Here is a 22,596-nt window from a genome sequence, read left to right as displayed (position 1 = left end):
CCTTTTGAAATTTCTTCTCTTGGGTTTTATCTATGTGTTGAATTATTTTAAAGTGCTTTCAATGCTATCAAATACAGATATCAGCAAATCTATAGAAGAAGACAGGAAGTAGGAGAGGGAAAGTAGCAAGCACTGCTGCTGGTTTGATAGTTGAGCATTTAAATGATTCCTGTGGCTTGCTTTAATTTCTTTATCCTAAACTTAGAAAATTTGAAAAGATAAGACCCTCTTAAAAGAAAAAAAACCCTGTAAAGAGGTTCCATACAAATGGAAATGACTGATGTCCACCCTAAAGTTTTCCATATAAAAGATTCCGTTACTTAGACGTACCTTAGAGCTTCTTCACATTTTCACATTCTTGGAGAAATTAAGATTCATGGACATCTCCATTAGGTGTTATGCTATGAGTCTAACACATAGGTCATTAATGTTTTCTTATTTGCCACAGTAAGGAAGGACGTCATAAATACATAATTTCCAAAGACTAAAATTAGCTTCTACCTCCTTATGTTTCAGGAAGGAGAGCACGGGCTGGATGAACATAAGCTCCACATGTATCTTTCTGCCTTGCAGTCCTTGATCCCATCTCTCTTTGCGTTAGTGCTACAGAATGCTCCTTTCTCCAGCAAAGCCAAACTTCATGGTGAAGTGCCACAGATAGAAGGTACTAAACTTAAATTCTGAAAGAAAGATGTAGAACATTAGCAGCTTAGCTTCCCAAAGAAATGTTCTTGATTAAAATTCTAAAAATCACTTTTTATGACACTGTAATTACTAAAATATATTATATTTGTGGAATCTCATGGTCATAGATTGTATGATATCTAAGGTAAACTATATGGCTTCATCTTTTATGGATAAGCCTCGTGGTATTATTTTATAATATTTACACTTTCTTTCCATTCTTAATCTATAGTCTATTTATAATGTTTTCTTCAGTGGATGAAATAAATGTGTTTTTTTTTTTTATTAATAGAGCTGAATCAATTAAAAGATTCACTTAACAGTTACTAGTGCCAGTTTATGAACCTCGTCATTTCCACTTTCTTTACATTTTTTCTTCCCTGGGTGTTTCATCTTATTTTCAGTAGGGGAAAGTAAATGTAATTACTCTTTCCTACTATGTCCTTGATAGGAATATAAGCATATACAGCAGAATTTTTTTTTTTCCAAAGAAGGAAGATGAGTTATTTTCAGAAATACATGAAATTGATAGTAATAGCCAGTATTTTCCTATCTCCATCGTCCAGCTAACCAGTAAGTGACCTTTGATCCGTGGCATTTGGTAACCCCACCAAACCTGACCCCCAGGATAAATGGATATAGATAAGCTATTACTATGTATGAAATCTCTTTGCAGCTTTTGCAGATTGTGAAATTATCCTTATCTCTTACTGGCTTCTGACAACCAAAAGAATTATAACATGAAGAACATCAACAGATAGTGTTTTTAGAATTGCAGTTTTCATATAAAGTAAACTGTGGGCTACCTATAATCTTTGGGATATGAAACAGTGTGTCCAGGGATACACAAAGCACAACATAAAAATGGTATATACTGTTTGAATGTCAGTTTAACTTCAAAAATTGAGAATGGGGTAGAGTTAGTTTAATATTTTAAAATGATACTATTGAGGAGAATGAAAATTCAAACTTTTAAGATAAGTCTTAATAAAGAGCTCACAGCTAGCTACTTCAGGTTCTGCCCCTTCACTCATTAAGGCACTTCCTCTGCCTAGGGACTTTCCTATCTTTCTTATTCCCCCTCTGTCTCTTTCTATCTTGCTGTCTTGGTTTGCTGTGGTGCCATAACAAAGTACTACAGAGTACTTTAACAACAGAAATTTATTGTCTCACGGTTCCGAAGGCTAGAAGTCTAAGGTCAAGGAGTCAATAGGGTTGGTTCCTTCCGAAGGCTGTGAGGGAAAAGCTGTTCCATGCCTCTCTCCTCGCTTCTGGTGGTTTGCTGGCAATCTTTGGTGTTCGTTGACTTGTAGATACATCATCCCAGTCTTTGCTGTCAGCTTCATATTCCCTTTTTCCTGTGTGTGTGTCTCTGTATCTAAATTTCCTCTTTTTATAAGGGGGCCTCTACTCAGTATGACCTCATCTTATCTAACTATATCTGCAAAAACACTATTTCCAAATAAGGTCACATTCTGAAGTTCTAGGGCTTAGGACTTCAACATATGAAATTTGGGGGGGGGGGGTGAGGGACACAGTTCAACTCATAACATTTGCTATCATTGATTCATCCATTTATTTAATAAATAATTCTTGAATGTTGCTCGTTGCCAAGGAAATGCTGAAGATTACAAAATTTTCAAAACAACTGCTTTACCATCCTGAACATATTCTTTCTAGTATTTATGTGACTTTTTCTTGTGGTTATGTCTTCATCATACCAAAAATAATTTTTTATTTTCAGTTCTAGTTGACTTAATTTGATTCTCTGACTTTTAACAGTAGCTATAAATGTTAATGTTATTGTACTCACATCTAGGTTATAATGCATTTATTATAAATGAGGACGTATTATATCCTTACTTAAGGTCTATATAACTATGTCTGTCTTTATATACATCCATATAATTTGGGATATAATTTATATAAGTAAAGATTTGTTTTCTTTTAAATGATGGAAACACACACACACAAATATTTTTATTACCAATTTACTCCACAGTGTTAGTTAATATTTATGTCAGGCACTATTTTAAACACTTGGGATACGCTCATGAATAAAGCAGGAATCTCTCCCATCATAGAGCTTACATTCTAGTGAGAGGGAAATACATTAAAGAGTCATAACAGCTGTTGTATTGCTGTGTAACTGTGGTTATTTTGTTGACGATAAAATGCTGATGTTTTGCCACACTATTAAAAATGGCATTCTGGGGGCTGGCCCCGTGGCCGAGTGGTTAAGTTCGTGCACTCTGCTGCAGGCAGCCCAGTGTTTCTTTGGTTCGAATCCTGGGTGCGGACATGGCACTGCTCATCAAACCACGCTGAGGCAGCATCCCACATGCCACAACTAGAAGGACCCACAATGAAGAATATACAACTATGTACCGGGGGGCTTTGGGGAGAAAAAGGAAAAAAAATAAAATCTTAAAAAGAAAAATGGCTTTCTGGGGACCTTTCTGTATTGCTTTAAGTTAGATGCTCAAATTTTTAAAAATCCTGTTAAATAGAATAGTGTTTGAGGCTCCTAGACCATTCTGACTGCTTGTATGTAATAACTGAGTTATCCAAGTAATTGCTTATTTCTTGACATTGCTTTGCCTCTGTTGGACCTAGCTTTAAATCTTTGAATGTCACTTTTCCTACAGTAAATCTTGACTTTCTACTTTACTTTTAACTATTCCATTGGTTTTCAATAATTTGTCATTATTTTGGAAGGAATAACATTCATTCCATCATAGTATAGAAGATTGTGACCAATGTGATATAACCCTGTTTGAACTTATATCAGATATGCTTTGACATGATATAGAAATATGAAGTACAAATATCCCTCACCATCTAAATCTATTTAACTCCTGGGTTGAGAATAGTGAGAACTTGAGCAGAAACCTCAGATAGTGAGGGATACCATGTTACCCAAGTTCATTTATTTGTTTGTTTTTATATTATGATAGCAAATAGGAGAGTTCAGCTAGCAAGGGATAACCTTTATCTGTACTTAATATATTGTTAAAAGCCTAGGCAGCATAGGAAGACAATCTTAATTTTGTCTTTGAGTATTTTTAAAATTAGTGTGTTTCATATTTTCTTAAGTTTAATATTATCATTAAGCCATTAATATGTTTTGAGAAACATATTAATGCATCCTTATTTGTGTCTTTTTAGGCTGTTAGCCTCTACACAGTAGTTGTTGGGTCATTAGGAGTTTCTGACTAACAGTTAATGAGCTGTTGGCCTGCATTATTCACTTAACAGCCATCCAAGAAGTGTGACTTAGGGATCTAATTATGATCTATAGGATCACAAATTTTATTGATATGTTCAAACTTTAAAATATACTAGTGTATATTCATGTTTTATTTATATAATTTTAAAAGTACGTTTTTCAGTTTTCCCCCAGAACTTTTAAAGTGTATACATGAGACCGTGGTTATAATATTTATAATGCATTTTGCCTTATCTTACTGGTCACTGGTTTTAATACTTTGTGTTAACTTAATGTTTATCAAACTATGAAAGTCTTTTTTAAATAAAGCATTCAATATTGGAGATTAAATACTTAAGAAGCCTGTTCAGCTCCAGCTTTAATGTATTTTATATCATTATTCTCTGGTAGTAAACAATTTGTTCCCTGCTGTTGACCTATTAGTTTCTTACTCCCTGAAGGGAAAATGTTATCATATTTACTAGTTCATTGAAATAAACAGTCTGGTGGAATTACAGTATTTCTATTTGTTTTAAATCAAATTCAAATCTGTATTTCAGCTAAGATGTTATCGTTGGACCAATTTTAATTTAACCTAAAAGAAAATTTACTCTTCACTAGCAAACTATTTCATTACAGTATTTGTTTATTAACTATTTAGTCTCATAAAATCTTCTTAATTTTTGAGCTTTGTTAAATTTGTTCTGTTATTTATAGTGACTAGGTTCCCTCGGCCTATGTCGCCTCTTCAAGATGTGTCTACTATTATTGGAAGTCGGGAGCAATTGGCAGTGCTACTGCAACTTTATGACCACCAGCTGGAACACGAGGGTACAACAGGCTGGGAGAGTTTACTATGGGTTGTCAATCAATTGTAAGTTACTACCTCCATGTTTATTTGGTACACCTCAGTCAGTTGAATGGAAGGTATCTCACTATATTTAGCCTGGGCACTGATGGACAAAATATAACAAGATATAACTTGGCATCATCTATGGTAAACTTCTTTAGGAGAGGAGATTTACACCATTGGATGTGTAGTTATTTATCTATGAAGATGGTACTGCTATATTATGTCAAAAGGACCTATCTGGGGGCCGGCCCCATGGCCAAGTGATTAAGTTCACATGCTCCGCTTTGGCGGCCCAGGGTTCACTGGTTTGGTTCCTGGGTGCAGACCTATGCACTGCTCATCAAGCCTTGCTATGGCAGCATCCCACATAGAAGAACTAGAATGACTTACAGCTAGGATATACAACTATGTACTGGAGCTTTGGGGAGAAAAAAGAAAAAAGATAAAAGATGGGCCAGCCCTGTGGCTGAGTGGTTAAGTTTGCACACTTCGCTTCGGCGGCCCAGGGTTTCGCCAGTTCGGATCCTGGGTGCAGACCCAGCACCACTCATCAAGCCATGCTGAGGTGGTGTCCCACATAGCAGAGCCAGAAGGACCTACCACTAGAATATGCAACTATGTACTGGGGGGTTTTGGGGAGAAGAAGGAAAACAAAGAAGGTTGACAACAGATGTTAGCTGAGGTGCCAATCTTAAAAAAACAAATGAGAGATTGGCCACAGATTTTAGCTCAGGGCCAATCTTCCTCACCAAAAAATAAATTAAAAAAGGACCTGTCTGCTGGCTTGTTGTCTAATAGTGGTGATGGATTTTAAACTATATCCAGACTTCTCATTTTTGAGGGTGAAATGGATGCCATGTTGGCCATGCTCTTATACAGAGCATCAAATACATTGATTTAAGTCTCATTAACTCTATACTCAGAACTCTACCATTAAGGTTTCATATATTTTATTGCAATAAGTTTGTACAGTAGAATGTATACTTAAGACCTTTTCAAAGGCTCCCTCCCCTCTCCTTCCCACCCCCAAAAATGGGTTCCAAACAACTCTTTTGCTTTCCAATTTTACTGGCTATGAAAAGCAAAACAGAAAAGGTTGTTAGATTTGCTTTGTTTCAGAAATTGGCAAGGAAATAGTAATTTATGTGTATCCCCTACCTATTTTTCTTTCCTTTCATATTCAGGTTGCCACAACTTATAGAAATAGTTGGCAAAATTAATGTTACTTCAACTGCCTGTGTCCATGAATTCTCCAGATTTTTCTGGCGCCTTTGCCGGACATTTGGCAAAATTTTTACAAACACTAAGGTAAAAACTTGTATTCCATATTTTCTTATATGCAAGAGACGTTGAAATGTGATGTGTTAATTAAACTGTAACAGAGTAAATAAAAGCTTGAGCCCTTCTTTTACTCTAATTATCTTTTAATATCTTATAAAACTATGATAGTAAAAGAAAATTCTAGTCAGTATTATTCTTACGTTTATTGATTTTTCAGAAGATGCTTTAGCCTAAACTTAGTTTGTATTCAGAATTTGATATAAGACCTCCTCACTGTAAATATCTCAAAGATCTCCAGCATAGGAATTATCAGCTAGGGAACTCAACTGCACTTCTTTGATTATGCTTCTGGTACTTTACCATCTACCACAGATTCAGGAAGCAGCTCTTTGCTCAGCCCACTTTGCTCAAAACCTCAGGCGATTGTGGGACCAAAGCTACTTATATAGAAGACTTCCTGCTAGGATGCCAGCTTCTTAGAATAACATGGAAATTTGAGATAAATACTGCATATTTCAGTCACTACCAAAAGTATTGTTTGTCACATTTGCCTAGCCAGTTTAGTTTGTAGTTTTAGATGTTAAAATTGGAATGTCATTAGATCCCAGTTTCTTCTTTAATTTTGTTAATCCATTTGTCTTCATACCATATTGTTAAGCCAGTTCTTTACAGACCTAATAAAAACATAAAAAGATGTAGTTGCTATAATCAAATGTTAATAAAGACACTTAAAAGGTAAGAATTTTGTGCAGCTCTTTCTTATTGAATCTGTAGTTATTGAAACATTTAAAGCCAAACATTTTGGTATAGTGAACTGAAGAAAATTCAGAAAATGGATTACGGCCCTGTTATATTTGTGATCTATAATAAATAATTAACTATGCTTAGCTTTTTCGTGTGTGAAATGAAGAAATTGTTTCTGTATGATTCTGTAGATTAATCTTTTAATTAAAGATTAATCTTTAATCTTCACCTCAGTTTAAGTTGAATATATAAGTTAATATGCCTGACCTGCCATTAGGAGGGCAAAAATCAGAACTTGTTGTTACTGTGGAAGAAGGAAGATCATTTTTACTAGCATCTAATTACTAAACAAATGTAATTTGATTTTACTCTTACTAATATTGGCAAAAATTGTTTGACATCTCCAAAAGAAGGAGCTATTATTACTATTTATTTTTGCAAAAGCAAGTAGGAGTCCACTTTCGCACTTAATAATAAGTGGTTGACTTCAGTGGCCTGAAATCTTATATAATGTTAATAATAAAAAATTGAAACGACATTTGCTCTAACTTAAAATATTAAAGTTAAATTCTGTACTTGATGTTTAAATTTAAATTTTAAGGAAGTTAAAATAAAAGATTAATCTAAGCAGATGGATATCACATGATGAATATGTTACTTATTGAATGCCCTAAATGAATGGAATTTCCTTTTTATTCCTTTTAAATACAGCAGATTTTTTTTTCAATAATTCTAATCGTATAATATCTACCTACATAACCTTTGTATCATCAAGTTCAATTTTAGGAGGTAGTATTTCAAGAATTTAAAATCATTTTGGAAATTAATTTAGTGAAGGAAACCAAAGGCCCTTCAGAATATACTTGCTGATCTGAATTGATTTTTAAAATATTTTCTCTCTAAAGGTGTTAATTTCAGTAACTTTATTCTTCTTTTATCCTAGTCTCTTAAAATTATTACATTTCTGACCACTTGCATCAATGGTCTATAAAGCAAAATAAAGAGTAGTAGTAGCAGCCATAAACATTTTATTTGTTTAATCATTGATTGGTCCGTTGAACCTGAGACTTTTTGGATCTTTTCTTTGGATTGCTTAGGTAAAACCTCAGTTCCAGGAGATTTTAAGACTGTCTGAAGAAAACATTGGTAAGTTTGTTTGTTATTACTTTTAAAAATAATTGAATCTCTTTACTAAGGAAGAATACTATATTCATTATATGCAAGTTGTATAAACGAACTAACAAGCACAATTGAAAAGGAAAATTTATACTATGGAGTTCTTGGTTTTAAAACTGTGTCGCCTCTAATATCCTTCCTGTGAGGTGGCAGTGAGATTAATCTTTGTCAATTTGATTGTAAATATCTACTTTCATTGTAATCTAATTGACCTAAGGCTGAGCTTCTCAAACTGAATACTTGTACCCTTGGAGCTTTGAAGTGGTATATTCAAGATAACTGAAATTTACAAAATAAAGAGCATTCAATTCATAATTATTTAAAACTTTTAAAAATTAAACAATGGAATAGAATGCAAGATATGCATATATGTTTTGAAGAAGAAACATGAGATCTTAAAGAAACTACAGGCTTGAATGTGAGGCTCTAGCCGCTCTGTTGATAGTTTTCACTCATCTGTCTTAAGAAATCTAGTTATAGCACTGCTGGCCTAGGGACTCGTTTATGTGTGGATGTTACGTCCTTGTGTATTTTTCTAGTTTCTAGGAATAAATGGTGGAATATTTTAGAGAAAAAAATGTATAGCCCCACTCCTTTTTTTTTCTAACTTGGTTGACTTTCAGTGTATAGATAATTCTTATCTCACTTCAACCTTAGTGATTTGATTTTTTTTTTTTTTGAGTCATCTAGAGAACTCCATTTTTGGCTGTCCTTGGAGATAGAGAATAAATAAATGAATCATTTTCTTTTAAGTTTGAAAACATTGATGAGTTGTGTTTTGTTTTTTTGACAAATGCTTCTCCAAGTTTATATTTAATAGCTTTCTAAAGGGTTAAATGTTTGGAATGCCTAATACTTAGTATTATCTGTTTAATTAATTATTCTGATGATAAATTAGTGAAGAATTTTTACATATTTTGGAAATTGACAGCTTTTAGAATTATTAGTTAGCTATGAATGTTTAGCTGTTTATATAGGAAGTGATTATTAACCCCTGTATATACAGTCCATATCTGTGAATTCAAGTTAAGCTTGTGTTCCTAGCCTCGGATTTACCTCCCAACTACCAGAGTTACACTTAACCAACATCAGTACTCCCCTAAAGAAAAAATTGCTCTTACCAAGAGAATAAACAAACCTCAAATACTAATTGATATGAAAATGGAACTTTCTTTTTGCTAAAATTCTTCAGACCAGTGAATTAAATACATCTTTTTAACTTAATTTCTTTATATACTACTTTCTGAAAAGAATTTGACCATATAAAAATAGAAAAAAGTAATAACACAATTTTGAATACATAGAAGCAAATATAAAGCACTTAAAACAATGCCTAAACATCAGTAAGCAAGAGCTGTTGGTCTATGAATACTAACTGTCAGATCATCTGTGGAAGTTTCCTTTTGAAATCATGTACGAGTACTACATAAGAAAATCTCTTATTTTACTGGAGTCACGGGGCACTCACCTGTCCCCTGCTTTACTTAACCTGACTCCTCCATCTTCCATGAAAATAGTCAGGGTACTTTCTGGCTGAAATCCCTATAGAGGATTCAGGAGGGGCTCTGGAACTAGGCTAGTACTGGAAACTAGGTAGTATCTCATCTCTGGAAGCAGATTAAATAATATATATCTAGGCACTTCCTTTTAACTAAGTACCTTTACGTTTTACTGAATACTACAAAGTGAAGGTAAAAATTTTATAAAGACCTGCTTATATGGACCCTTGGGAGCTTCTCAAAGAAAGCCTTGATTTCTGGTTCTGGACTTAGAAGTGTAGCATCTCATTTTGGTTACCAAAGTTTTTTCCCATCTATCAAAAATGTTTATGCTAATGGCTCTATAAAAAGTATTATGTTGTATTTTTACAATAACCAGTGGATATGTGTTTTAATCAAAATATTTTCCGAAGTAATGATAATATTTATTTGTAAGCCTTGTAACCAGTTGTAATTTTAAATATAATTTGCATTATGACTTTTTGCTTTACATTTAAAACATGCTCGGATTTTTAAAATTGTTTTAATGATTTTAGATTCCTCAGCAGGAAATGGGGTCCTCACTAAAGCTACTGTCCCCATTTATGCAACAGGAGTCCTTACATGTTATATTCAGGTAAGGGAAAAAGTCCTTTTACTAGAAAATGTAAAAGCACTCTCTGTTTACAAAGATACCTAATAGAATATTTTTTTAATGTATGTATAAGTGAAAATTTTACTCATAAGGGAAACAAAATGTATTTATTCATTTTATTCAATAAATAATTTATAGTGGAGAGCATATTTGAATAAGTCCAAGTAAAATCGCCATTGAACAAATAAATTTAAAGACTGTGCTTCTTGATATTTTGTTAAAAATGTTGGGTTTCACTTATTTCGCGGAATTTCTGTGTGTTTCATGATGACTTCTTATTTAAACAATAAGTAAATCATACCTGTTAGGTGAGGCAAACTACAGAACACCGGAGAATACTATACTCTGTCGCCATTTTTAGCAAACTGCTTTTTAATAATACTTTGTTTTTCTTAATTGTTACTGCATGATAAGTTACTTCAAAACATAAGGGCTTATTTTAATTGTTTTATTTGCTCATGGGCTTTGCTCAGCCAGGTGTCTCTTCTGATAGTCTTGCTGGTGGTCACTCTTGCTGCATGCAGCTGGTTGGTTGGCAGAGGACTCAGCTTGGATGGCTGGCCTTCAGTCTCCTTGTAGTCCTTGGGCCTCTCTCTCCACAGGGCCTCTGGAGCAGTAGAGCCAGACTTACTATGTGGTGCCTCAGGGCTCCCAAAAGTGCAAAAGCAGAATCTGCTCAGCTAAGGTTTAGGCCTGGAATTAGCACATCACTACTGCTGCATTCTGTTGGTTAAAGCAGGTCACAGCCCCAGCTCAGATTCAAGAGGAGGAACTAAACAAGGGCGCGAACCAGGAAGTGTGGTTCATTGATGGTCACCAGCGTAACAGACTGCCATACTCACCTTAACATTGTTTTAAATAAATAACATATGACATGTATTAAGGCATATCAGTCATTTTTAAGTGTGAGGTAGTCCCGCCAGTAAAGTGAGAAAATACGGACTCAGGATAAAGCATTTTTAGAAATTAGAATATGAGAATCAAAAAGGAAGACCTTTTTTCTTGAATTTTCCTTCATTAATGTCTAAAAACATTTCCTTGAACTCAAAGTAAAGAAATGCATATGTATTGCACTCTTCTTCTGAAACAGATTTGAGCCATCTCACAGTATTAAATACAGTTCTGCGACATCACATGATACCTTGTAATAGAAGCTCCAACTCTGTTACAGTAGCACAGTATTCTTTTAAACTTTTCTTTTCTACAGTAGTTTCTAAGACTACTTCATAATATAGATACACACAGAATCTCTGTGTAGGATATTTTAAGTCTCTTAACCTTAACAGACTGTCTCTATTGTTCTTTTAAATTCACGGAAATTAAGTCCTAGCACATTGCCAGACACAATAGTATGCATAGCATTCTCCTCTCTCTTTAATTTTGGAAGCTATTCCAGCATAATAACAAGTGTGATGTCAATATTTTTTTAACCCCTGGAAGTTTGGTTAGTATGCTGATTTTGACCATAAATAGTATTTCTTTCTTTTTTTTTTTTTGAGGAAGATTACCGCTGAGCTACTACCTGTCACCAGTCCTCCTCTTTTTGTTGAGACAGATTGGCCCTAAGCTAACATCTGTGCCCATCTTCCTCTATTTTATATGTCTGCCATATAAAATATAAAGTAATATTTTATGATGCCTGCCACAGCATGGCTTGATGAGCAGTGCCATGTCCGCACCCGGGATCTGAACCAGTGAACCCCGGGCCGCCAAAGCGAACGTGCAAACTTAACAGCTGCGCCACTGGGCTGCCTCCCATAAATAGTATTTTAAAGCATAATAAAGGACCAAGTACAAGATTTGCCTCATAGTTGGCCCTCAGGATAGATTCATTGAAGAAATGAATAAGGACATGTCTTCTGAGTCACTATCATGAAGCCCAAATATCTAAAGAGATAAGAACTTTTCAGTTGTTACGTGTGAATTGAGGCAGCTGTGTAGGTTGCCAGTGTTACTTGTTTTAGGAAGCACACACCAGCAGTTAATATTTCTGTTACTGAGAATTTTCTGTTAAGGTAAAAGTCACTTTCCTGAATGCTTTGGTAAACAAAAATTATTTTGACTCAAATACAAAAGTAATGTTACTTTTCTTGAGATTTCAAAAATGAGAACTTGAATTGTAGTAAATTTTCAAATCAAAAGGATCCATGCTCATTTAGAAGTGTATTTCATAACTTTTATTTCACACTTAGGGTTTTTCAGATTTACAGTTTGTTTTCCAAATATATGAATATTCTATATTTGATATCTCAGGCAATTAAAAATGAGTGAAATCTTTATTTCAGTGTAGCTGTAATGCTCTCTGTCACTGTCTAAGCTTTTCATTAAGTAGGCTGTCATCTTCTAAAACTGCTCTATCCATCCTTTGTTCATGCTGATTATTATTTTTGTCAATTCTTTATCTCTGCCTCATTCATTCTAAACTAACCTGACTGTGTAGAAAAAAATGGTAGGTGGTAATCCAGTCTTCCTCACGGATCTATTGATATATCCAGAAGCTGTTTATTGTTGATCTGATATATCCCTAATGACGAAAAACTTGACTCTAATTTATTATATTTTATTTCCTGATAGAATGTCAGATTCTCTTCCCTTACAGATTCAGGTTAATTTAACATACAGTTATTTTTTTAACTTTCTAACTTAGCAGACTCGCTTTTTCTAACACATTTTTTGTGTTAGAAAGAGTGTTGTGTAAGAAAAATGTTTTCTGATTATGAAAATAATAATGGTTTGTTAAAGTTTGAAAAATATAGTTTTTTTTATGCTGCAGTGAACATGGGTGCAGATATCGTTTTGAGTTAGTGTTTTCATTTCCTTTGGATAAATACCCAGAAGTAGAATTGCCGAATCATATGAGAGTTCTAGGAAAAATATAGATTATTTTTTAATCAAGGGTGCTGCTATTTCTTTTAAGAACACAATATTCTATAGTTCAGCACACATTCAGCTTCTCACCACTAAGATATTGCGAAGATAATTTCTTGGAAATCAATTTTCTACTATTAGGGGGATAACTGTTTAGTAGTTTGTATTTAAATATTTAGAGCCAAAATTAATGAGAGCTGGAATTGGTAAATTTTAATGAAAGAATATACCCTTTTATGTTCTAAATCAGGACTGTCTAATAAAACTTTGTGCAGTGATTGAAATAATCTATATCTGAGCTGTCCAATAAGGTAGCCACTAGCCACACATGGCTAGTGAGCACTGGAATTGTAGCGAGTGCAACTAAGGAACAGAAGCTTTTATTTTACTTCATATTTAATTTAAATTTAAATGTAACCACATGTGGTGAGTGGCTACCATATGGGACAGCACAGGTCTAAACCTATGAATCAACATAGTATTTGTCCTCATATTATTGTAAGCATGATATGCTTACTAAATATCTTTAATTAAAATGCTTCCAAGTTTGGATATTTCCCCTTTGGTAAAATTTTCTACTTATAAATAGGAAATTATGGTTTTGATTCTACTTGGTTGCTTGGAAATTCATTATCAGTCTTTTTCCTCCGTAGGAAGAAGACCGAAAACTGTTAGTTGGATTCTTAGAAGATGTAATGACCCTCCTGTCACTATCTCATGCTCCTCTGGATAGCCTGAAGGCTTCTTTTGTGGAACTGGGGTAAAAATAATAGCTTTATAGTTTTCGTAAAGTCATAATAAAGTTTTAAAATTGGATTTATAGAGTACATATTTTTAGTCTAAAAAGATTAGCATACACACCAAATCTCTTGGTTTTGTGACTTAAGTTTTTTTTGTTTTTTGTTTTTGCTTGTTTGTATATTCTTAATATTTTGTAATCAATACATTGTAATAAAAGAGTGAGGGGAAGGGTACAGATATATGTTTTCTTTGAAGCAGGTGGAGAAATAAGTACAGATTTGAAAAAGATTTAGTTTTCCAAAACTGAAAAAGGAGCCCCAAGTGAAAGCCAGCTGATCAGCCTCCTTTTTCCATTCCATTTGATTTGCCTAGTCCTGCTCATAATCACATCATCTAGCTGCTAGCATAGTTTTATCTCATTCTTTACTGAAAACAGGCTTATGCCTTTATTAAAAATACTATCTTGCATTTGGATAGACTTCACAACCAACTAACCCTTCCATATAGATGATTTGAGTTGATCTTATTTGATCCTACAACAACCATATGGTGTAAATAGGACATATATTGCTTCCTCAATTTGTTGTTGTTGTTGTTGTTGAGGAAGATTGGCCCTGAGCTAACATCTATTACCAATCTTCCTTTCTTCCCCCTCCCCCCGCCAAAGCCCTAGTACATAGTTGTATATCTTAGTTGTAAGTCATTCTAGTTTTTCTATGTGGGATGCTGCCACAGCATGGCTTGAGGAGCAGTGTGTAGATCCACACCCAGGATCCAAACTGGTGAACCCCTAGCCACTAAAGCCGAGTGTGTGAACTTAACCACTAGGCCACAGGGCCGGCCCCACTTCCCCAAGTTTTATAGATGCAGGAATTAAGACTTGCAGAGATTGTAACTTATCCATCTGACTCTTAGTCCAGTACTCTTTCTTTTTTCTCTTAGGTAAATTTTCTTTTTCTTTTTTTTTTAATAATTTTAACTTTTATGCTATTAAAGAGTTGAAAATTCTATTATAATTGCAAATGCTTAGAGAAGCTAAAAGTATAATTCCTGAATATGCTAAAAATTTAGAGCTTTATAAGGTGACTTCCTTTTTTAAAGACTCTTGGATGTAACTTATTAAACCATACACAGTAATTAATTACATATGTTTTACATATATTTTTATCATTGATCTTCCTTATAAATGTAGTAGTTCTCAGTACACCATAAGGCACTGTGGCTCTCACTTTTAACACTGACTGTTTTTCTTTCAGTGCAAATCCAGCCTACCACGAATTACTGTTAACTGTCTTATGGTATGGTGTTGTCCACACGTCAGCACTTGTGAGGTGCACTGCTGCTAGAATGTTTGAGGTATGGGAACAAGGCTTCTGCTGGTTCAGATTATGATTTTCTTTGGAAGAGGGGGAAGGGGATGTTTAAAAAAGAAAAGCCTTTGCAAACTGTGCTATATTGATGTCTATTTCATGGCGTTGAACGGTATCTAGTTGTGGACTGTGTGATGGGGCAGAGATTTAGCTTTGACATATTAAGAATGTTTCCAGCCTTATTGGTTCCTTGGATGTTATTCTATTATTAGTTCCATTTCTCAAATTTTCTTTTAAATCTTATTTTAATTCCCATCCTCTGTAAATGTTTCTAACTATATTTTTCTGTTACCGAGGTAAATGGCTACTAAACTAAACTAAAACAATGTAGGATATCTTTAAAGTTGTAAAAGATAGTTGGATTCATGAGTAGCACTGAAAAATCAGTTATTGCGATTATGGAAATATTTATTTTATTGATTCCTCCTAGTTCATTATTCCCTCACACATCATAGCTGGTATAACATCCCTATTCATTAACTGCCCATAGACTTATAAGAGAGAAGAGACTGTTGGTATAATTTAACTAGATTTTCTTAAATTGCCGCCTACCCAAGTTAAGTAAGACAATTGAAATACCTATCTTTTGTACCCATCATGGAGGACATTATGTCATAGCCTGGTATGTTTATATATAGATATTTCTAGGACTTGTTTTTTTTTTTTAAGATTTTATTTTTCCTTTTTCTCCCCAAAGCCCCCGAGTACACAGTTGTATATTTTAGTTGTGGGTCCCTCTAGTTGTGATAGGACTTGTTTTTGAGCACTAAAATTAGTTTAGAGTGTTTCTTCTTGCTCCTGAGTCTTGCCGTGGAGCCAGACTGCCTGGGCTTAGTGTGTCTCTGCCAATTGATGGCAAGGTCAGACTTCTGTGTGCCTTAGTTTCCTCATCTCCAAAATGAAGATGATAATAGGTATCCATCCCAAAGGATTTTTGTTAATAAGTGAATTAATACTTATAAAGCCCTTAATACAGTGTCTAGCACATAATAAGAGCATAATAAATGTTAACTATCATTATCGTTATTGTTGATTTTTAATCTATGCTGTCACTTCACAAAATAGTGTAATAGTTTAAGGAATATATATTTATTCAAACTAAAATTGTCCCTAATATGCATGTGATTCTTAAAATATCTTAAAGTATTTAGTTCCAGAGAAAGATTAGATAATTGAATGCTTCCTGAATTTCAGAATTTTTCTACAGTTTAAGATAAATTGTAATTTAAAGGCTAGAGCACTTACCTATTTAAAATATATACCTTCTAAAACTTTTAAATATATAAAATAGATTTTTGAAATCTAAAAACGTTCCATTGTTATCAGGAGATTGAAAATCCTCTGTCCATGTTATTCCTTCAGTTATTATAAATATTTGATTAAAAAAACTATAATCAAGTGTTCTTTGTCAAGGTGAATGCCAAATTAAAAATTCAGTTTGATGTCTAGTATAAATTACTTTGGGTATAAATAATTTTTCATTATTCAGTATGATAATAAAGAGTCATTACCATGAAAGAACAAAATCTTTCTTTAGCTCGTCCTTCCCCCAAAATGAAAAAGCATCCTTTTAAATGAAGAGCTAGTTCTTTAATGTACCCTCTTCATAGGATTTTATTCTAAGACCATAAAAGCAATTTCTTTCTCTTAAACCATTTGTTTCTAAAATGTATGTATGCATTGGTGAAGCATACCATACAAATGAAAATAAATAGGTAAAATGAAGCATCCTCCCTTTTATGTTTGTTTTTGGGTTTTTCTGACCTTATTTCTTACACGTGGCTCTTGTCTGGTTCTGGCTTCTGTGTTGTCAGTGCTGGTCTGGAAACTATGCCTCTGCTTAAGCAGTTTTCTGTGTTCTCTCGGATTGATTATGAACTTCTGAGTCTAATTTGAAAGACTTATTTCAATATTTTTTCAAGTTCATTTATGATAAAAAATTTTCACTGAGCATGCCAGTAAAAGTCATCAGGAAAAATTAAAGTTACATTTTTGTCAGGGACCCTTATTTTGTACAAAATTGTGTTAAAAGAATAAATATTTAATGAGACTTCTATTGATAGCAATACTATATTATTTATAGTTGTGCCTGCTTTCCCTCAAAATGAGTTAATTCAAAATAAAAATATAAAAAAAAGGACATCTAAAATTAAAAAGAAAAAAATTTTGTAATGTGCGACCAGAAACTTGAAAAGAAAGTGAGAAATGGATATATCAGGAACATAATAGGAGTTACTTAGTGAAATTGAAACTGAACTTAGCTCTGAGTTTTCATACAGCAGGACTAAAAGGGGAAACCCAATCAATCATGTTATTCTCATCGTTAAATAAGACAGTATATTACTTTTTGAAGTAGTAAATTATTATTGAAATTGGTTTATAAAGAGACTTTATCATGTGACTCCTAGTGTAACATAATGGATTTCCCAAAAGATATGGAAAAGAACTTTATATAATGATTTCTTATATCAATCACAAGGAAATTAAGCATGTAACATTAGACGACAAGTCAAAAAAGGGATGGCCTTTTAAGACAATGTGACTGAGTCCATTTTCTAGCTCCACTTCTTATTGGCTCTGAAGCCCTGGACAAGTTACTTAACTTCTCTAACACTCAGTTTCTTCATCTGTTAAAACATTGATAATTGTACTTACCTCATCAGATTTTAAGATGAAATGATATATTGTGTGTAAAGTGTGTAATAACTGGTACCTGTTAAATTTTGCTTTCTGATTTTCTAGCTTAAAGAAATTAAACTTAAAAATGCCAGAGCAATGAAAAATTAACTTGTCCCCTAGATTATCGTTTTTTTCTTAATGCTTTTTGGCTGGCACAAGATAACAGACATCAGGATACACTTTAGGATTCAAATCTAAGCTATCTTATTTATAAAATGATACAGAGAAGAAAGTTTTATTTAACAATATTTGAACTTTTTCCACTTATTTCTTTCTACAGGACGTCTGTAGTGTTTAAGGTAGTAACAAAAGTTCTTTTGCCATTTTATTCCTACCTAATTATCCATGGTTTTTTATAAAAATTATTTTAGAATACTGAAATAGATTCTGAAGTGAATCAGTTGTTAAATGGCAATGCATTATTGTAAAACTAAGAATCTTTATATAAAGTGAGTTCTGCTCTCTCTGATGTGTTATGTAGGAGGAATGTGTTAACATATGCACACAGTTTGGGTTTTCGTAACTGAAAATTCCATGGCATCTTCCATCTTCCATGAGGATTGTTCCATTGCAAGGTGAACAGATTGATTAGCATTTAGGATTAATTGGTGTTTACCTTCTGAAATTGAGAATGTAGGATTAGGATGTTACCCTTCTCTGTTGAGCTCATAAAATTCAGTAATTTTTATAAAAACAAAATACATACTACTCAATATTGTTCTCTTGTTCTCCAGTTTAGGTTGCTAAATGAATCATTTATGATTAAATTATAGAGATGGGTCTGATTATGTTTTTTTTATTTGACCTTTTAGAGAAATGCAAAACAAAGAACTGTTTGTAGATGTTAACTACTTGGACCAGCCAAAAAAATTTTTTAATTAATAATTTCTTTTTCCAAATATATCACAAATCTTGTATCCTGGGAGTAGTCGTAATGATTAAACTCGCATTTCTCGAATGCCTAGCCTTTGTTAGACACAATATTTAAGTATACTGTGTGCAGTTAGTAGCACAATGATCTTTTAAGGTAGATGACAATATCACCATTTTCAGATGAAAAAACTGAGTTTCAAGAGATTATGTAATATATCCAAGGCCACATAGCTAATAAAGGGAGAGCTAGAGTCTGAACCCAGATCTGATTCCCACATGTAATGCTTTCCAACGGCTGCATTGTGTCTCTGTGCCTCAAACAAGAAAGCTATATGATATAAAAGGTTGGGAATTTTTCTGTGCAGTTTGTAAATTTATTTCCTATAGAACAATCAGAAGCAATACAGTGGTGGCTGCTAGCCATTTGCATTTGGTTTAAAAACAGTCTAGTTTGTACCTTATTGGTCATAATAAGATCACACCAGATTTGCTTAAAGAATTTTAACCATAGAACTCAGTATGTGTCTTCTTTTTAGCTTCTTTAAAAACAAAAGAAGAAGAAGAAGTAAGGTTTCTTTTAAATCACATATTAATTGAACATGGAAATTGCATAGACATTTGACCAAAAGTACAAACTGCCGTTGAATTTTCTGACGAATTCTGTTTTCGTGGACTGCTAGGCTATTTAAGCTTTACTTTCCTCCTAAGCATTCTCTGCCTTTATAAAGCACTCTAGTAGCAATATTTGCTTAGCTTCTAATTTTGGTTTTGCTTTTGTGTTTTCTCTCTTTCTCTTGGTTGTTCCTTTCTTCTTCCCGTGGCACTGTGTTTGCTCTTTCCATGCATCACCTGTGAATACCCCCTGTGCTGACCAATCAGCTGTTGGTGAAGGGGGTGAATGAAACTCTGGTAGCTCAGAGGGTTGTTCCTGCTCTCATTACTCTCTCCAGTGACCCTGAAATGTAAGTGCCATTCCTGCCTTTTATGTTCAGCATCCCTTCCAAAATGCGCCTGTCAAGAAATAACCATCAGCTTTTAAATTCATTGAAGAATATGTTTATCTCTTTAAAATAATAATATTGGATTGCTTACTTGGTTTAAACTTTGTCATATTACTATTCATGTATCCTTTTTTTTGGTCAACTTTCACAGTAAGCCTAATTTGGAGGCCATGTATTGAAAAATGTATATTAATAGTATTAGTCCTCAATAAACATTTCCAAAACTTAAAACATGCTGGTGGACTATTTCTTCCAAGCCAAGAAGGGATGCTCTGCTAATCTCACTAACGTTGTTACCAGTAAGTGTAGTGGCATGAACCAAAGGCTTAACATTTAATGTCTCGTATGGGTGACTAAACCAAGAAAGGCCAATGAGTCTGCCTGCCCATCCTCAGTCACAGCTAACCCAGTTCTCATTCCAGTTTACCAAACCATTTTTTATTGCATGTTGACTGGTTTACAGCTGACTCTTCGAGGCATGAGTGAAGCGTTAGTTGACAAGCGGGTTGCTCCGGCCCTTGTTACCTTGTCCAGTGATCCTGAATTGTGAGTTTCACAGACTGCGACCTTAAGTTATCCTGTCTGTCTTTTTGAGCATTCTTCTTGGTCTGCTTTTTTTTAATTTAATTTGTCATTGCTAGAGACTAATACAATATATTTACCTTGTACTTACTTTGATACACATTTTAATAATCATCAGCTTTTCATCTCAAAGAAAGTTTCAGTTTCTTTCTTTTTTTAATTCTAACAGCTCTGTCAGAATTGCTACAATTCCAGCCTTTGGCACTATTATGGAAACAGTTATTCAAAGAGAGGTAGGAAATTACTGAAATTTATATCTGTGTACTGTTGATGTGACAATAACGTGTTACCATACATGTATGCAGTGGTAGGGAGCAGGGAGCATCAGGTCTTCGTTTTATTTCTTAGTTATAGGCCAGAGGAGGATCTCAGTATTTGAAAACTTGATAGCCTACCCAAAGTATGTTTTCATATCCTAAAGGAAATCTCTAGTCTTTCTTCTCAATTAGAAAATTAAGTATAAGCTGACTCTTAGATGTTCTATTTTAAGCCTACCTGGGTCTCGCAGTTTTGAATAATCCTTCAAACCAGATCACTTCCAAAGCCTTCTATTACCCAGTAGAGTTCTGGCCAGTCTACATAAATTCCTGATTGCCAGTTTGCACAGATTTGAAGATTGTTTTGCCGGATAACTTTAGGAACACAAACCTATCTCAGTTTCACAAATGGAGGCCAGTGGGGACTGTATTCTCATAACTGTCATTGATATCAAGCTGTAAGTTGTCTGCTGGACTGGTATTATCTCATTGCAGCACACATCACTATGACAGACCCTCTGTCATGCGTGCTTCAGGAGATTACCAAGATCTTCCTCCCTGAAAGTGTATTTTGATTCTGAAACTGTGATTTAATTTCAAGTTTGTTAAGTTCTATCTGCAGCATTAAGACTCTTCTCAAAATTAGTATCAGAATTTCAGTCTTTGTTATCAAATTGGAAATGTCCTTATATAAATGAAAAACCCTGTAGATTAGAAGAGAAATTATTTGTGGACATATTACGTAGTCACTTAAATGGAAGACAAGGTTTTCCATCTAATAGACATTTTACCAAAAAAAAGAAAAGCCATTTTGTAAAATTTCTTTCTCATATGAATTTTTACAACAAAAATTATACATTTTTGTTAGTTATGGAAAGAAATTTTATCCATTTGTTCACTTATATATTTCACTGGTGAAGCAACCAAAAAAAAGCACATCATTCTGCAAAGCTTGCAGTCTTGGCAGAATTTCAACATGTTCTTAAATCCTAAAATAAAAATATCTTTTAGGGAAATGTGAGTAAGATATAAGTCATTAATGACTCATCGCTTTCCGAAGGTGAATAATTGGGTAACGTACACTATTAGTTTTAAAATTTATAGTTTAGATACAAAATCATTATAAACTTAGCTCCTTTTCCCTAAATGTTATGGGGTTTTTTCTTTTGTTTTTACAGTTTGTCATGGAATACTTATATTTTTAAAAAACAAAAAATGAAGAATTAACAAGCATAAACAGCAATGTAAAACCTTTTCTGAGCCAAAGACTAAATAAGTACTTATTTAATTCCAAATTTCTACTATCATGTTGGTGTAAATCATTTGAATCCAATGCTGCGAGCTATGGTTAATGTGTATCTTTCTCTTTAACAACTCTACTCAATTTTTAATACTCTATAAAATAACTGTGCCATCTCCAATTTTAAGTTGCTGGAAAGAGTGAAAATGCAATTGGCTTCTTTCCTGGAAGATCCTCAATATCAAGACCAGTATTCTTTGCATACAGAGATCATAAAAACATTTGGTAGAGTTGGGCCTAATGCAGAACCAAGGTTCCGAGATGAGTGTAAGTTGCATTTTTCTACCTCTTTTTCCTGAATTATAATGTAAGATCAAAGCCAGAAGGTTCTCTGAGGATTTGTCTTGTGTTCAAGCCTTTCTACACTTTACCTTTCACATACTGAAAACTGAAAGTGAAAAAAGTTAGTTATTGTGAGTTGATCAGTATTACTGTTACTGGATGGTTTCTTAAACTATATACTGATTGCTGTAAGATATATGAAAAGTAACTCATAAACACAATTTCAAGTTATTTTAAAAATATTTCTTAATAACTGTTAATTGCAAAATACTGTGCTGCCTTACACTTAAAGCTTATTTTTTATTTTTAAGGAAATTTCTATCTGTTTCTAGACATGGTCTCATGAAAAATATGCATTTCTCCCACTTAGGATGCCTTTTGGCTGTGATACATCATTTTGTTAATTCACCACTTGTGGATTTGCTAGATGGTCTGGTGATTATCTGCTAAAGCATTTTCTCTAGTTTCTATAGTATCTCTTTTACTGTGGGCCTCAACCTTTATGACAACAGTTTCTTTGGTTAGCATCAAAGCATTGCATGAAAGTTATTGCATATCTAGCCT

The 22,596-nt window shown here is 33.7% G+C and overlaps 1 protein-coding gene across 7 annotated transcripts in view; it reads left to right on the top strand.

The window, feature by feature from the left end:
* The window catches only part of RELCH (RAB11 binding and LisH domain, coiled-coil and HEAT repeat containing), a 113,772-nt gene that overhangs the window by 69,461 nt on the left and 21,715 nt on the right, over nucleotides 1-22,596 (top strand). For 2 of the 7 annotated variants that reach the window (XM_046672262.1, XM_046672259.1), the window contains 10 exons: nucleotides 517-664; nucleotides 4,610-4,766; nucleotides 5,930-6,053; nucleotides 7,868-7,916; nucleotides 9,982-10,061; nucleotides 13,601-13,707; nucleotides 14,945-15,044; nucleotides 20,075-20,157; nucleotides 20,363-20,426; nucleotides 21,879-22,017. In XM_046672262.1, coding sequence (XP_046528218.1) covers nucleotides 517-664; nucleotides 4,610-4,766; nucleotides 5,930-6,053; nucleotides 7,868-7,916; nucleotides 9,982-10,061; nucleotides 13,601-13,707; nucleotides 14,945-15,044; nucleotides 20,075-20,157; nucleotides 20,363-20,426; nucleotides 21,879-22,017 — 1,051 coding nt within the window. Of the gene's footprint in view, nucleotides 1-516; nucleotides 665-4,609; nucleotides 4,767-5,929; nucleotides 6,054-7,867; nucleotides 7,917-9,981; nucleotides 10,062-13,600; nucleotides 13,708-14,944; nucleotides 15,045-19,489; nucleotides 19,573-20,074; nucleotides 20,158-20,362; nucleotides 20,427-21,878; nucleotides 22,018-22,596 lie in introns of those variants that run through there. The other 5 variants (XM_046672263.1, XM_046672258.1, XM_046672260.1 and 2 more) reach the window with 4 other exon arrangements.

The sequence above is a fragment of the Equus quagga genome, chromosome 9, assembly GCF_021613505.1.
Source record: "Equus quagga isolate Etosha38 chromosome 9, UCLA_HA_Equagga_1.0, whole genome shotgun sequence".
In the NCBI taxonomy this organism is placed as follows: Eukaryota; Metazoa; Chordata; class Mammalia; order Perissodactyla; family Equidae; genus Equus; species Equus quagga.
The sequence above is the reverse complement of the archived record's forward strand: the minus strand, read 5'-3'. Positions and strand labels throughout refer to the sequence as shown.